We start from the raw sequence: 16,878 nt of genomic DNA on the forward strand, positions 1-16,878 counted from the left end.
AGTGTTGAAATTATAATAAAATATTTTCCTAATAATTTTTCAGTCCATCTATTAAGTGTTGATACTGGAGATCATAGTGAGATCTCATAAGTGTTTTATACAAATATGGAGCTTTAATAAAGTGTAATTCTTTTGAAATTTCACTTCTAGTAATACTTGTGCAATTGTGAAAAGCCTTGTCCTGTTCCTTAAGTTTGCTTTCCCTAGAAGGAAGGCTCTAGCATGCCTTTGAGTGCTCTCGGCAGGAGCAGTGCCGAGGTGTGACTCTCCCAGAATACACTGTAAAGTAGACTGAGGAAGACGTTGAAATTATTTCAGTTTGAGGCGTCTTAATCACAGGCCCAGAACTGAGCAGTGGTGTGAGCATTTTGTACTGATGTTGTGTTGCCTTGTTCTGCATGGTGATGTGTCCTTTTGTACTTTCAGGAGGACTGTGAAGTGGAGAATGTTTGGGAGATGGGTGGGTTAGGCATCGTCACCTCGGTACCTATTACTCCCAGGGTGGTGTGTTTTCTCTGTGCCAGCAGTGGACATGTGGAGGTAAAGATTGTGTTCGGCTGTTGATGACAATTACAGCACTGTACTGTTACAAAAACAAATAAATAAAAATTATAATGACATTAATCCAGAAGAAATTAAAATAATACCTGTAAATCTGTCCTTGCTAGAATTTGTCCCAAGATACTAAAGTGCAAAGTATTTAAAATCAGTTTGGAAACTTCAATGGTGCTTTTTTTGGAGGTGTATGAGTTGTGAAGAACAGCATATTTGAAAGCACTCATGTCTTTAAATTTGGGAACTCACATCTGATGTAAAGCAGGAGCTTTGCTCTCTTTTAACCTGAAATAAAAAAGACTGCCCAATGGTGCTAAAGGGTTTTAGGCAGGCTTGACTTTTCCAGGTGTGTCCGTACCTGCCAAGAGCTGCAAACTGTTACAGAAACATCACTGGAAAGGTTCTGGCGCTGCCTAAAGAGCTGGGTTGAGATGTGTTAAATGCATTTCCAGGTTTAGATATGTGCCTTCTCAGCATCTTCAGACTAGCTGACCTGGGTGCTATTGCTCTAGGAGGGCCTGGGTTTTGATGAGTGCACATGGGAAAAGGGGGTTAAGTTCTGGATGTGGACATCAGTGCACTTGAGGTCCATGAAGGCCCTGTGGGGCATGGAGCCATCCCCTTCTTAGACAAACGATTCCCATGTCCCCTGTGAGCCTGCAGTGTCTGTGCTCTGAGGATGATTGTTCTTCTGATACGGCCACCCTTGTACAGGGCACAGGGACACTAGAAGAGCTTTGTAATGGCAAAGTGGGCTGAAGGGAGGGAGAGACTCTTTGCTCTGCATGTCCCGACTTCATGCAGCAAGTGTGTCTTCTGGTGCAGTTGTTTTGTAGTACACGGAGTATGTGAGGGAGGGAGATCCTGAAGAGCCCTATAGGCCTTTATCACTGCTCAAAGCACTTAGTTAACAGGTACCAGACTCCCAGTGGCTGTGAGGTGTCTAGTCAGTGTTTAGGTTACCTGAAAGGCAGAGTTTCCCTCCTAAAATGGTGTTCTGTCAGTTGTAAAGCAGAATTCAAAATAGTTCGGAGCACAAGGGGGCTGCTTTGGGAACTTGGAGCAGTTTCTGCTTTGCTAAAACCTGCCTCTCCCCCCTTGCAGTTTGTATATTGCCAGGTCTGCTGTGAGCCCTTCCACAAGTTCTGCCTGGAGGAGAGCGAGCGGCCCCAGGAAGATCAGCTGGAGAACTGGTGCTGCCGTCGCTGCAAGTTCTGCCACGTCTGTGGGAGACAGCACCAGGCCACCAAGGTACCCCAAAACCACTGGAGACCCAGCAGCACCCCCACTGCTCCCAGGGCTCCTCTGGCTCCAGAGATTGGCCAGCAAGCATGTGCCAGGAGCAGAGTTTCTGTGCGCTGGGGAGGAGGCCTCTTGAGTTGCTCCATTGCAGCTTCTTTTTCATGACCTGAATGGGGGATCCAATAAAAAATGAAAAAGTCCAGAATTTTGCATCCCTTTGCAGGGTGTCTTTACCAATGCATTTTTCCCTTATTCCTGTAGCAGTTGCTGGAGTGTAACAAGTGCCGAAACAGCTATCACCCTGAGTGCCTGGGCCCAAACTACCCAACAAAACCCACCAAGAAAAAGAAAGTTTGGGTGAGGGATTTTAATTTCTTTTTTGGGTAGTTCATTTGTTGCCTGATGGTAATGCCATGGGGCAGAGCTCTGCAGGTGATTTGCTCTGATGTGGTTCCTCATTTCTTCGAAGCAAGGTGCCTATTGCATCAGAAGGTACATTTGGAAATAGATTGTGAGGTGGCTGGTTGATGTTCTGAGAAAGCAGAAATTTTAAAGAGATTACCCCTTTTTTCTGTTGTAGTAAGTCGTAAGATCCTAATGATTTTTTTGGTCATAGTCCCATAACATGGAAGTGTTTACTTTGTTAACAAACCCATTAATACCGGTATTGAGAGACAATTTCAATTAATTTGCTAATTTGTGTCTTTGAAGTTTTTGTTCTAAACAAGTCCCTGGTAGTGTATTTGCTACTAAGACTTTGTATACATGTTTTCTTCTACAATGTACAGAGTTTAAAAACTATTAAAATAAGACTCTAGATCAGAAGAAATGCCACAACTACATGTGTTTTATGTGAGGGAGAGGTGATATTTTCTTCAGTGCAAATATGAAGGACAAAATGCGTATACTGTGATTTGATGTAGTGTTTTTTCTTGTTGCATTGTCACCATCTGGGCATGAAGGAAGTGAGCTCGGTTCTGTTCAGTGAAAGTTTCAGCATTTGAAACTCCTTGTTCTGTTGGGTAACATCTCTGCACTCATGAAATAATAAAAATCATGAAATGTGTTGAAAACACAGAAACTGCTCGATAAAAGCAAGTAATTCTTGCCAAATTAATTCATTTTCCAGATATGTACCAAATGTGTTCGCTGCAAGAGCTGTGGATCAACAACACCAGGCAAAGGGTGGGATGCACAGTGGTCTCATGACTTCTCCCTGTGTCATGATTGTGCCAAACTCTTTGCTAAAGGTATGTAAAGTTGTGATTCTTTGCAGCAGAAGCTTCCTCAGCTGCTTGGGTTTGAATCAGGCAGTGTGAATGGGCAGAGGGCTGGCATGGCACCTGAGCTTGCCACAGTCCAGGCAGCAATGCAGGCTGCTTGTGGTCAAGCCTGAAAGTGCACATAACGGTTCAAAGCCAGGATCTTACGTTGTGCAGTGGCTCACCAAAGTCACCACTGCTTTATTGTCAGAGTTTGGGGCTTTCAGCAAGTAAGCACTCTCCCATATAAAGAATTATTACACACCTCTTGGCCCAGGGTTTCAAATAGCACTTGAGAAAAGGACATTTTAAACTACTTTTGACTTAAAAGCAATTTTAAAGCAAAATTTCTGTTGTAAAGTGGTTGTTCCTTGTGTTAGTTACTGTACTTGATGCCTTTGAACCTCAGAGGGAATTCTGAGGAGAAATCTGAGGGTAGAAAATCTTGAATGTTCCACCTAATTTCTTGCCTGTGTGCCATCTTTGTCCTTTCATTTTGCTCTTGCATATAGTATTTTGTTAGTCTTGCCATGCCCAAAAAGAGGCTATCCAGCCATGGAATTCTAAAGTATTTGGTGGTCTTCCAAAGTTATTTTTTGTAGCCTTGTAACAGTAGAGGGAACTGTGCTGGCAGTTTACTGGGTGGAGTGCTTGGAGCTGGTTCCTTAGCACACCAGTAAGTAACCACACAGACTTTAAGGTGTGTTTGGCATCCAGATTTCTGATAAGATCCCATTTTGTTTGCAGGAAATTTTTGTCCTCTCTGTGACAAATGCTATGATGATGACGACTATGAAAGCAAGATGATGCAGTGTGGGAAGTGTGACCGCTGGGTCCACTCCAAATGTGAAAACCTTTCTGGTAAGGAAATCCTCATCCCCTCAGTACTGAAGAACATGGAGCAGTGATTAGACCAAAGCAATCAAGTCTTGGACCTTTCTACTAGAGTGTTACTTTAACATGGTCACCTGTTGTGACCTACCTGAAAAATGCCTGTAGCATGAGAGCAGGTAAACCAGTGCTAATACCAATGGCATCCTGAATGCTACAGGACTTTCCTCAAAGGCAGTGTCCCTCAATTAGCTGTACAATGGGCTTTTGTTACATGAAAAGTGTCAGTTAGGTAGTAAGTGCTGGGCAGGGATTTTTCCCCCCTATCCCTCAGTAAAGCAATTCAGATGGTTATCTTGTCTTCTTTTGTTTCCAGATGAAATGTATGAGATACTCTCCAACTTGCCCGAGAGCGTTGCATACACCTGCATTAACTGTACAGAGCAGCATCCTGCAGAATGGCGTCTGGCCCTGGAAAAGGAGCTGCAGATTTCCTTGAGGCAGGTTTTAACAGCCCTGTTGAATTCCAGAACTACCAGCCACTTACTGCGGTATCGACAGGTAAGTGGGAGCCTGTGCCCTGTTGGTGTTACTCTGGCTTGAAGTGTACGTGGCATTCAGTTGAGTTGTTGAGGTGTTGCTGTGCCTCATACTGCAGAAGTGTCTGCATTGTACTTGGAGCAACATGTGCTGTGATTTATTTATATTTTTTTCTTGTTGATTTCTTTGGAAGCAGAGAAGTGGGTATCTGTGATACAACTTGTGAAGCTGAAAGAAAAACAGGGTAAAGTTCTTCAAGGAATGGGAGGGTTTAGCTCTGGGATGATGAAGCTGCTTCTCTGACAGAAGAACAGGATCTTGGTCTTGAAATAATGCACTCAGAAATAAGACTTCTGAGCAATGTGTTTGATCCTTATGACGGATGGTTCTGTCCTGCTCTGCACCTTACAGGTCTCAGCAAAAAAATGGTTAAGAGCTTTGCTTTATTGCTCTTAACGTTTTGGACAGAAATTCAGGACTTGGGTCTCCTTTTCTTCACATTAGCGAGAATCTTTGGACCAATAAATGGACTTGGGAGTATATCATCAGGAGCAGCTGCATTTCAGTAGTTAACATCCCTGTGTCTCGTTGCTGGTGTTCACAGGCAGCAAAACCACCTGATTTAAATCCTGAGACAGAAGAGAGTATCCCATCGAGAAGCTCTCCTGAGGGTCCTGATCCTCCTGTTCTAACAGAAGTCAGCAAACAGGAGGAGCAGCAACCTCTGGATCTGGAAGGAGTGAAAAGAAAAATGGATCAAGGAAGTTACACTTCTGTGGTATGTCAAAGTTGTCATATTTCACTCTATTATTGGACACTGTGAATTGCTTTATCACATATGGTGTTCATAACTGAGAAGCTTAAGCCTTTTCTTTAGGAACAAGGAAGCAGGTTATTGTGCTGCTAAAAATAGTTCTGGCTGGCGCTGGTTAATATTGGTCCAGACACAAGTAACTGACGCTTTTGTGGGGCTCTCTCTAGCCAGTAGTGGTACTTGGTTAGATCCCATTTGCTCTTAATCAGACATTTATGTAGATAAATGTTCAGGCCATCCTGAATATGCAAATGTTGACTGAAGGGCTGGCCAAATAGCCCTGCTGCAGTTGGTTAGCTGGAAACTAAGGATTCATGGGTGGAGGTGTGATCTCTTCAGGGGTCGTTTACAGAAAATGCTTTTGTTGACCAAATCAGCACAACTTTGCATAGAGCAGCCTTCTCCTCTTTTTTTCCTAGAGAATTTGTAATCTTGAAGAACACTATATGTTGCAAAGTGCTTGGCAAATGTTGTGGCGTCAGATTTTCACCAAATCCTTGTCAGACAGCAAATTTGGCAGGTTTAAAACCTGTCAACAGTCAGCTGAAGTGAATGGTTGTGGGTGTAGCAGCTCTGCCAGCCAGTTTACAAATGCAGAGGACTTGCTTCTTCACAGCCAAATTCCCTTTCTGCTTTTAATTTGATGCTCTGGTTCAATCTTACAGTCATCTGAGTGTTCACTTGATGCCTTAAGAAATTAGTGGGTGGTATAGCTGTGCAAAAGACAGTCGTGTTAATGTGAAGTTTTATGGATTTCTTACAGTTGGATTTTAGTGATGACATCGTGAAGATAATTCAAGCAGCCATTAATGCCGATGGTGGGCAGCCGGAGATTAAGAAAGCCAACAGCATGGTCAAGTCTTTCTTTATTCGGGTGAGCTGGCCTACAGTTACTTTGAAATCTGCTTGGTATTCTACCACTGCTTGTTGATGTTGGAGTCCAAAGGGCCACCACCACCTTTAGCCTTGCTTGGGTCTTTCCAGGAATGAAATAATACATTGTCAGAGTTGTTAATGAAATGTTACTAGTTGTGCATTTACAGTACATTTTGGCTGAATGTCTTTGAATTTTTTGGTATGTTATCTAACTTTTCTAATGGGATGCTGTTTTCCTTTAGCAAATGGAACGTGTTTTTCCATGGTTCAGTGTAAAAAAGTCCAGATTTTGGGAGCCAAATAAAGTAACAAGCAAGTAAGTAATTGTTCTGTATCTGACTGTGACACCCTGCCATTTGCCAGCTGGCCAAGCAAAATGTATTGAAAGAGCCTGTTTTCGGGGTTGGAATTTCTGGTTTTCCTTTTTTCTTTTCTGTTTTTTTTGTTGGTTTTTTTTTTTCCTAAGAAGTTACACAGTATTCCCATTCTCACATTTTGTACATGGGAAGAGTAACCAAAGCAGAGTAAACAAAATTCTTAATTGGAACTGGGTGTACTGTGTGTTGGCTTGTGAGTCCTGACCTTCCTTCCCTCTCCTCCTTCTCACACCACCATTTGGGGTAGCCCTCCTGCATCTGTTACCCTTCAGAGAAGCAGCCAGCCACATCACAAACCTTGAAATGTGGCTGGTGGGGAACGTGTGGATTGTAGGCAATTAATGGAGCTGTTGCTGGGGGTGGATGTCAGGTAGGCAGGCCCTGTAGACAGGGCGTGGGGACCTCTGTTGCAGCCAGGTGTGACACTGACTCCTTGCTGCATCTCAGCAGTGGTATGTTGCCGAATGCGGTGCTGCCCCCATCGCTCGACCATAATTATGCTCAGTGGCAGGAGCGTGAAGAGAACAACTGCACTGAACAGCCCCCTCTGATGAAGAAAATAATTCCAGCTCCAAAACTCAAAGGGCCTGGAGAGCCAGATTCACCAACTCCTCTACATCCTCCTACGCCTCCCATCTCTGGTAAGAGAACCGATGTCAGGATTGCCAATCCCAAACCCAGAAATGCAGCTGTCTTGGAGACCTCTGTGACCTGAAATCATTCAGAGGCAGTAACATATGAGATGTTTCTAAGCCAAGCTTGGACCCAAGAATGCTTTTGCACCCACCTCTTTTCCCCTAGAATGAAGGTTGTGCAGAGGCTGACGTGTGCTTTGTTTTCCAAGCTGGCTGTTGAAATCTCTTCTACCGTGTTCACTTACTGACAATGTCTCCAGATGAATTTTTGCTGCCCTGCATTTCGAGAATAAATATTGTTCTCTCTTTTGACTCTAAGGCTCTGACAGAAGCAGAGAGGATAGTCCTGAACTGAACCCACCTCCAGATGTGGAAGACAACAGGCAGTGTGCATTGTGTCTGAAATATGGTGATGACAGTGCTAATGTGAGTATCTGCTCCATTCCCTTTCCTGTAGGAGCCCATTTAAGCAGTGCTGTAGATTTGGTACTGTGGATAGGCTAGGTGGGTTTTGTGCATTTTTGTGTCCTCTAGAACATCTGAAAAGAACATTTCTTTCTCTTCTTTTAGGATGCTGGGCGTCTTCTCTATATTGGCCAAAATGAATGGACACATGTGAACTGTGCTTTGTGGTCAGCAGAAGTGTTTGAAGATGATGATGGTTCTCTGAAAAACGTGCACATGGCTGTGATCCGGGGAAAGCAGCTGGTGGGTACAAGCAAAGGACACTTCGTTGAACTTAATGCTGGTTCAGAATCACAAGACAGGACCCCAGCTGAAAGATGCCTTGTGTGCATTTGTTCTTCTCTGTCCTTTCCTTGCAGTATTTTTTAATGCTATGTGTAGTAGAACTGACTGAAGGTATTCGGAGAGTTATTTTATCCTTGCTCAGTTCAGAAATATTGTGGAGACCAAGTGAAGCTTGCAAATGTGAGGACTGGATGTGAGGCACAAGCAGGAAAGTCTGGGAAGGGCCTGGAAGCACTAGTCCACAAATGAAAAAATTGTTCTATGTGAGGGATTCTTCCTCCTCTCACTTCCTCCTCCATGTCTCTCGCTTGTGTGTGTGAGTCACTGTAGTGAAGTGGAGCAGCAATGAAGCAGGAGATCAAACATTACTCTAAACTTCTGTCTGTGCAAAAAAAACCCCAACTGACAACAGCAATGGTGGTGTGGTTTTAGAAGATATTAAATTTTTGTTTTTTTCTTTTTGCTTTTGCAGAGGTGCGAGTTCTGCCAGAAGTCAGGTGCCACAGTTGGCTGCTGCCTCACTTCCTGTACCAGTAACTATCATTTCATGTGTTCACGAGTCAAGAACTGTGTCTTTCTGGATGATAAGAAAGTTTATTGCCAGAGGCATCGTGACTTGATCAAAGGAGAGGTAAGATTCTTCTTTCATTCTCTGCATCACTTGCTGAAGGTGGGGTTAGCCTGTTATAATGAGCACTTTCTAGAAGTTTATGTTAAATGTGTTTCTTGGTAACAAGGGCCGAAACTGCATTGCTCTTAAAAAGAAGTCAGTAATACAACTGGCCTGGGAAAGTTTGGCAAGTGTGGTATTTCAAAAGCCAGAAGACCAAACTGAGGATCAAGTAGGACAAACTGCATAGGATACATGTTGTGGTTCCTTTAACTAACAAGTAGTTTTGTTGGTTTTTGTTCCAGGTGGTTCCTGAGAATGGATTTGAAGTTCTTAGGAGAGTTTTTGTGGACTTTGAAGGGATCAGTTTGAGAAGAAAATTTCTTAGTGGCTTGGAACCAGAGAACATCCACATGATGATTGGTATGATCTAGTCTCTGGGTACTTGATCTACCTTTGGTGCTGGAATCTGGCTCACAGAACTGTTCCTCTCTCTACTCAGGTTCAATGACGATAGACTGCTTAGGAATTCTGAATGACCTCTCAGACTGTGAAGATAAGTTGTTTCCAATCGGCTATCAGTGAGTATAAGCCGTTTCAAGATTTGATGTCTTTCAGTATATTTCATGTCAAACAAGCACCGAAGTAACATATGGGAAAATTGTAGTTTTTCCTACACTGATGAGGAATCTCTAATTAAACCAGGTGCAGTGTGTTCTGCCAGGGGGGCTTTGGCCAATGTAGTTTTGAGAAATGGAAAATGTAAAACAGAAATTAGGTTTAGTCAACTGTTGAGTAAATTGGGTTGTTTGCATTATCTTCCAGGTGCTCCAGGGTGTACTGGAGCACAACAGATGCCAGGAAGCGCTGTGTGTATACCTGCAAGATCATGGAGTGCCGACCTCCGGTCATAGAACCTGACATCAACAGCACTGTGGAGCACGATGATAATAGAACAATTGCCCATAGCCCAGTTCCCCTTACAGGTAATCTTTTAATCACAGAAGTATATTGTGCGTATGGTTTTGCCATAGTGCATCTCTTAAACCAAATCTCTTAAATTTGGACTAGAATCCAATTCAGGCTTCCATGTTACAGCATCTTTAGACTTTAAGCTCCTTTACAGCTTTAAGGATGTACTGCTAACTTTGAAAACTTGAGCCAAACAAACACTGCTGCAGGAATGGTTTCTAGTCTACAACTCAGAGAATTTTCTAGTGATCTGAAACTTCAGACTGTGTTTGGAGTTGGTATTGGTGTTGGTCTGTAATACCAAGGTTGTTCAGTACAATGTTGAATAGTTATATTCTGCTTCTGTATTTCCAAATTGCTTCCTTGTATCCAAGGGTAAAGCTGTGAAAAATTTTTTAAATGTTTATAGTTGTTGTCATTGTTAACATAGGATCTTAAATTCTATAAATATACAGTGGAATTTCATTTGTAAGATTGCTACAATAAAAACAATTGCTACAAGTATTTGAAAATGTTCTTACAAGAAGAAACAAGACATTATCTGATGTCAGATCTTTGACTTTTTGTTTATTTAACAAATACCCTGATTCTCCAAATGGAACATAATAGTAGTTTATACTTTATCAGATCGTACCTTTTGGGGCTCAGTGACGGCTTATGCTGTTGTTTCTCTTTTGTACAACAACAGAAATTCTACCGAAAGACACCCGAAATACACCTGAAATTGTAAACCCACCATCACCAGATCGTCCCTTGCATTCTCAGACCTCTAGTTCCTGTTACTATCCAGTGGTCTCAAAGGGTCCCAGGATCAGGGCACCAAGTTACCCGTCCGCACAGAGGTCTCCTGGCTCGAGGCCGTTACCGTCTGCAGGTATTTCTAGTGCTGTTGATTATGATTGAGATTTATTTTGGAAATATTATTGGTTTGCTTCCTCTCTTGATTGGCTTCTTTCAGAATGAGGTGTTTAGTTTACTGTTTCTAGAGAAAGCAGTGAAATGGCAATAGGTTGAAGAGAGGAAAGTTCTAACAATGCACAATAGAGATGACCTGCAGAGAAATGTACAGCTAAAACAAACATTCCCTTGGGATGAAGAAGAGGCAGGGATTTGCACCATATAGTAGTGTGAACCAAAAGTACACTGATATCAGTTAGGGACTTAATATCTTAGTATTTTCCCAGAGAGAATCAGGAATCTGGTATTGTAATTCAGCAGCTATTTCTGACTAATGTTTTCTTTCAAACTGATGCTGAAAATTCACATTTAAAGTTGAAATACCAAACCCTGAGATACAAACTTCTTGAATCCTGGTTGAAGGTATCAGGTTTTTAACACCTATCTAAAGTATCAACACCATGTGTTGGTGTTGTTTGGCTGAAAAGTTTTGCTGGGTTTTAATTTCTTGTGTTTTCTATGAAGAAATTGAATGTGCATTCATTGTGAAGGTTTATGATCACCTGACAGTCTTTCTTGCCTTTGTTTCTCAGGAAGTCCTACCCCAGTGACCCATGAAATAGTGACAGTAGGAGATCCTTTGCTATCCTCAGGACTTAAGAGCATTGGTTCTCGGAGACACAGCACCTCTTCTTTGTCACAGCAGCAATCTAAACTCCGGATGATCTCCCCTACACGAGCTGGGAGCACTTACTCCAGGCACAGTGTGTCTTCAGTTTCCAGCATGGGGGCCTCTTCAGAATATGAACCAACTGTCAAAAGTACTGACCGCTTTGTGGGGTCAGTGAGCACAGGTCCTACAAGTGCTCCAGTTCAAAGTTGCTCTACCAGTTTGGGCTCCCAGAAAACAGTGGCTACAAATGGAAATAAAATTTACCAGCTGGATGCATCTCAATCTACAGAAGGGAAACATTCCAGCAGTTCAGATATAATTGCCAAAGGTGCGCCTTCTAAGGGAGAGAAAATGAAAACCTCAAAGGACCCAGATTATTCATCTCATACCTTTGTTTCTGGAGGAAGCTCCAAAGCGTCCACTCAGCCAACAAGTTCATCAGGCACAGAAATGAGTAAAATAGGAATATTTCAAGAGTGTTCAGGATCATTTTCTTCCAAAGAAGCAATACCCTTTCCACCTTTGCATCAGAGAGGCCCAAGGAAAGACAGAGATCAGCACATGGAACCTTTACAGCCAGAGAAAACAACCGTGGTTGATGAGATGGATGCAAAAACCTTGAAGGCTGCTGGAGCAAACAATAGATCTCCTGCAGCAAGCGAGCAGGTAGTTACTGCCCCCAGAGATAAACGTCAGAAAGGCAAAAAGTTAATGAAAGACAGTTTTAAAGAGAAGCATTCTCTGAAATCTCTTGCAGAGACAAGTCAAGCAGCAGGCAGTGATGAACTGAAACCAGACTTTGGCAATCAGGGTTTGGCAACTGAAGAAATTAGCCAGCGGTTATGTAATAATATTCCTGCTGAAAAAGCTGGTGAGAAGTCTCCATCTTCACAAGGGCCATCTAAAGGGTCTTCAGTGCAGGTTGAAGCAGCCCCTAAGGAATCACAGGCACCCAGGAAACGCACTGTTAAAGTCACTCTGACTCCTCTCAAGATGGAAAGTGAAAACCAGTCTAAAAATGCACAGCAGGAAAGTGATGCTGAAACTCAGTCTGCAGGGGCAGACCTGGCTGGTTTGGCAGAGCCCTCCTCAGCTTCAGAAAGCCCAGAAGAGAACCCTGTAATTCAGGGAAGTCCAAATGAAGCACCAACACAGGAATCTCAGAATAATGCATATGAAAATTTGGCCATTCAAGATAACAGCTTGATGCTCCAGGATGGCACTAAAGCTCAAGAAGAAGGCTCATACAAGCGGAGGTATCCAAGGAGAAGTGCTCGGGCCAGATCCAACATGTTCTTTGGATTGACTCCTCTGTACGGTGTGAGGTCCTACGGAGAGGAAGACATTCCCTTCTACAGTAACTCAACTGGCAAGAAGCGAGGGAAGCGGTCTGCAGAAGGACAAGTGGATGGAGCGGATGACTTGAGCACATCAGATGAAGATGACTTATACTACTATAATTTCACAAGGACGGTGGTTTCCTCAAACACAGAGGAGAGGCTCGCATCCCATAGCTTATTCAGGGAGGAGGAGCAGTGTGATCTTCCGAAAATCTCGCAGCTAGACGGTGTGGATGATGGAACTGAAAGTGATACAAGTGTCACAGCAACAACCAGAAAGGTCAGCCAGGTAACTAAAAGGAGTGGCAAAGAAAATGGGACAGAGAACTTAAAGCTGGATAGAGCTGAAGAAGCTGGTGAGAAAGTGCAAGTCACCAAGAGCTCTTCTGTCCACAAAACCGACCCCAAGATTGATAACTGCCACCCTGTGAGCAGGGTTAAAGCTCAGGGTCAGGACTCTCTGGAAGCGCAGCTGAGCTCGTTGGAAACGGGCCGCAGGGCTCATGCAAGCACACCTGCCGACAAGAACTTACTGGACACTTTCAACACAGAACTTCTGAAATCCGACTCTGACAATAACAACAGTGATGACTGTGGGAACATACTCCCTTCTGACATCATGGACTTCGTGCTGAAGAACACACCGTCTATGCAGGCCTTGGGAGAAAGTCCGGAGTCCTCATCATCTGAACTCCTGACGCTTGGGGAAGGTTTAGGTCTTGACAGCAACCGTGGCAAGGATATGGGTTTGTTTGAGGTGTTCTCCCAGCAGCTGCCCACCACTGAACCAGTGGACAGCAGTGTCTCTTCCTCCATATCAGCAGAGGAGCAATTTGAATTGCCACTGGAGCTTCCCTCTGATCTCTCTGTTCTGACCACTCGCAGCCCTACGGTGCCCAGCCAAAATCACAACAGGCTTGCTGTCATTTCAGAGTCTTCACTTTCTTCCTCGGGAGAGAGGTCAATGCTTGCCTTGCCTTCCACAGAGTCTGGGGAGAAGAGAGTGACAGTCACAGAAAAATCTGTCTCAGGGGAAGGTGATGCAGCTCTCCTGAGTCCAGGAGTAGACCCAAGCCCCGAAGGACACATGACTCCTGATCACTTCATCCAGGGTCACATAGATGCAGAGCATATAGCCAGCCCAGCCTGCGGCCCTGTAGAGCAAGGGCATGGCAGCAACCAAGATTTAACAAGAAACAGCGGGACTCCAGGTATCCAGGTGCCGGTATCCCCCACTGTTCCCCTCCAGAGCCAGAAGTATGTGCCAAACTCCACTGACAGTCCTGGCCCATCGCAAATCTCCAACGCTGCGGTGCAGACAACACCACCCCACCTCAAGCCAGCCGCAGAAAAACTTCTGGTAGTTAATCAAAACATGCAGCCCCTCTATGTCCTCCAAACTCTTCCCAATGGCGTTACCCAAAAGATACAGTTAACACCCTCTGTTAGTTCTGCGCAGAGTGTGATGGAAACCAACACTTCAGTGCTGGGGCCCATGGGGAGCGGGCTCACACTGACCACAGGATTGAATCCGAGCTTGCCTCCCTCTCAGCCATTATTCCCTCCCACGAGCAAGGGTCTACTGCCCATGTCCCATCACCAGCATATACATCCCTTCTCCACACCTGCTCAGACAGGCTTCCCACCAAACATCAGCAGTCCTTCACCAGGTCTTCTAATCGGGGTTCAGCCATCCCCTGATCCTCAGCTCTTAGTGTCTGAAGCTAGTCAGAGGACAGACCTTGGTACTGCTGCTTCTACACCAGCTGCTGCCCTGGGCAAGAAGCGGCCCATATCTCGTTTGCAGTCACGGAAGAACAAGAAGCTGGCTCCTTCTGGAACCCCTTCTGCTATAGCTCCTTCTGATATGGTCTCCAACATGACCTTAATTAATTTTGCTCCTTCCCAGATTTCTAACCACCCGTTGGATTTGGGAACCATTGCGAATTCAACATCCCATAGAACCGTTCCCAATATTATCAAAAGGTCAAAGTCTGGGGTCATGTATTTTGAGCAAACATCTTTGCTCCAACAAGGTGGGACCAATACTGCAGTCAGCACATCTCCCAGCATTATTGGTGCAGATACCAGTCACCTCCCAGCAGGGCCTGTATCAGGCCTGACATCGAGTTCCTCAGTGCTGAATGTTGTATCCATGCCGGCCACAGCAGCCCCTAGTACTGGTGGGTCAGTTCCTGGTCACGTTTTGGGACAAAGTTCAGTAACGTTAACAAGCCCTGGATTATTGGGGGACATTGGTTCGATAAGCAACCTCCTGATCAAAGCTAGTCAGCAAAGCCTTGGTCTTCAGGAGCAGCACATGACTTTGCCACCAAGTTCTGGGATGTTTTCGCAACTGGGAGCATCTCAAACTCCATCTACGGCAGCCATGACAGCTGCATCAAGCATTTGTGTTCTGCCTTCAGCACAGACTATGGGCATGACAGTCGCTCCGTCATCTGCTGACCCAGAAGGCTCCTACCAGCTTCAGCACATGACACAGCTTTTAGCCAACAAAACCGGGGCTGCATCCTCCCAGCTGGACCTTAGCACAGTTACGGCAACAACGCAGCTGTCAAGCTTTCCCCAGCTGGTCGATGTTCCAAACAATACCAGACTCGAACAAAGCAAGGCTTCCTCGTCAGTGATGCATGCCAGTTCAGCATCTCCAGGAGGCTCCCCATCACCTGGTCAGCAGTCTGCGAGTAGCTCTGCACTGGGTGCCACAAAAATGAAGCCAAAAGTCAAACGCATCCAGCCATTTTTAGACAAAGGAAATGGAAAGAAGCACAAAACTTGTCACGCGTGGGCTGGTTCTTCTGAACCTCACATTCCTGAAAAAGGGGCTGTTGCTGTACCCCAGGTCTCAGCTACAGGGTAAGAGGAGAGTTTGCTTTTGCTCATCCCTGAGGTTTTGTAACAGTATGAGAGAATCTTGCACTAGTTTCTCCAGCAAGTTGTACAAGTCAAGGCAAATTGTGAAGTGCAACTTTTGATTCTGATGCAGTGCTGGAAGCATGATACGGTTCTCTGTATCTTAAGAGCTGTTGTTGCTACTTGTGTAATTCTGCAGAGCTGCTGAATCTGGCATGGCAACTCCCAATGGATCTATTCCTGCTTTCCAGTCTCATTTATGGCATACATGGGTTGGCAGATATTTTGAACGTTCCCAAATCTTTTCTTCCAGGACTCCTGCTGCGAAGGCAGATGTGCAGGATGCAGCCAGCGTAGATCAGCCATTGCAGAAGCCACATGGGCAGTCTGCAGGGTAAGGGATGAACAGGCCTTTCTGTGTGATTCTGCTCGCTTGAGCTGAAGGGCATTCTATGGAGAATGCAGGAAGCCTGGCATTCCTAGTTAAAATGCCTGGGGAGCTTTCTGTGGAGATTGTATGGTCACAATTTGATGCAATATGGAATCATTTTGCATTAAGCTGCATGTTGTTCTGGGAAGCTCAGTGTGCCTGCTGAGGAGATGCTCATTCAGCAGTGCCTGATGGCGTGTTGGCCTACACCTTTTTCCTGAGTGTGGCTGACACAGAGCAGGTCACAGGCTGTGTGAAATTAGGCTGCTGCCCACCGACTGATAGAGGCTGCAAACAGAAATGCTACTGAGCAGAATCTTTTTGTTTGTTCATTTCCAACTGAATTAATGTCAGAGCATTTGATCTGGAAAAAGATTTTTGTATCTATCTAAGACTACTGCTCCGAGTTGGTGAGGAAATGAGACAGGTTGTTACCTATTTTTCTCCATGTTCTCCTCCTTCCCTCCAAAGGCAACCGGCTGTGGTCCCAGAACCTCAATCAACACAGAACTCAATAAATGAGCAAGAAAATGCAGGTATGTCACTTCTTCAAAAACACCTAGTCTCGGAATTCTCCAGGACTGGGAAAGTGATGTTTGAAGATTTGATTTTCATGTTTGTCATTCTGTCAGGAAAACGGTCAGAGCTATTAGCTTGTGTTATCCTTGCTTTAAGGGGAGGAAAGGTTTGTTTGCTGTTTGTAGATCTTGGTCAAATAGTTTTGTCTCTGTTTTTAGTTTGTGAAATTTTCAGCACTTGAGATTTCACACTCTTACTGCAACACTCTCTAGAATTTTTTTCTTGGCTGGATTTGCTGGTGAAAAGGCAAGTCAGTAAGTTATTTTCACTTGTGGAACACCAGGTGTAAAAATCATTGTTCTTTCCGATTCCTGTCTTCATGCTGGCTTCTGTCTTTTCTAGGCTCAAAAGCTCTCGAGGAAGAAGAGAGCACTTTCAGCTCCCCTCTTATGTTTTGGCTTCAGCAAGAACAAAGGAGGAAAGAGTGTCTTGGTGAGAAGAAACCAAAAAAGGGTTTGGTTTTTGAGATCTCTAGTGATGATGGTTTTCAGATCTGCGCAGAAAGCATTGAAGGTGAGAACCGTGCTGTGTTGGTTGTACTGATTTTAGCTGTCCTTACTAGAAGTAGAATTACTACTTCTGAAGACCTCTTATTTACTTTATTTGTAGATTAAAAAAATA

The 16,878-nt window shown here is 44.3% G+C and overlaps 1 protein-coding gene across 1 annotated transcript in view; it reads left to right on the forward strand.

Moving 5' to 3' along the window:
• The window catches only part of KMT2A (lysine methyltransferase 2A), a 41,984-nt gene that overhangs the window by 18,006 nt on the left and 7,100 nt on the right, over positions 1 to 16,878 (forward strand). Inside the window, exons 10-30 of the mRNA XM_088177922.1 lie at positions 427 to 540; positions 1,660 to 1,806; positions 2,059 to 2,154; positions 2,927 to 3,047; positions 3,807 to 3,920; positions 4,267 to 4,451; positions 5,035 to 5,208; positions 6,008 to 6,118; positions 6,363 to 6,436; positions 6,945 to 7,138; positions 7,452 to 7,558; positions 7,703 to 7,840; positions 8,355 to 8,513; positions 8,798 to 8,915; positions 8,995 to 9,073; positions 9,318 to 9,478; positions 10,153 to 10,338; positions 10,955 to 15,251; positions 15,562 to 15,642; positions 16,150 to 16,214; positions 16,600 to 16,770. Of these exons, the coding sequence (XP_088034048.1) occupies positions 427 to 540; positions 1,660 to 1,806; positions 2,059 to 2,154; positions 2,927 to 3,047; positions 3,807 to 3,920; positions 4,267 to 4,451; positions 5,035 to 5,208; positions 6,008 to 6,118; positions 6,363 to 6,436; positions 6,945 to 7,138; positions 7,452 to 7,558; positions 7,703 to 7,840; positions 8,355 to 8,513; positions 8,798 to 8,915; positions 8,995 to 9,073; positions 9,318 to 9,478; positions 10,153 to 10,338; positions 10,955 to 15,251; positions 15,562 to 15,642; positions 16,150 to 16,214; positions 16,600 to 16,770 (6,892 nt within the window). The remainder of the gene's footprint in view (positions 1 to 426; positions 541 to 1,659; positions 1,807 to 2,058; positions 2,155 to 2,926; positions 3,048 to 3,806; positions 3,921 to 4,266; positions 4,452 to 5,034; positions 5,209 to 6,007; positions 6,119 to 6,362; positions 6,437 to 6,944; positions 7,139 to 7,451; positions 7,559 to 7,702; positions 7,841 to 8,354; positions 8,514 to 8,797; positions 8,916 to 8,994; positions 9,074 to 9,317; positions 9,479 to 10,152; positions 10,339 to 10,954; positions 15,252 to 15,561; positions 15,643 to 16,149; positions 16,215 to 16,599; positions 16,771 to 16,878) is intronic.

This window comes from Sturnus vulgaris, chromosome 23, assembly GCF_052056855.1.
Source record: "Sturnus vulgaris isolate bStuVul1 chromosome 23, bStuVul1.hap1, whole genome shotgun sequence".
NCBI lineage: Eukaryota > Metazoa > Chordata > Aves > Passeriformes > Sturnidae > Sturnus > Sturnus vulgaris.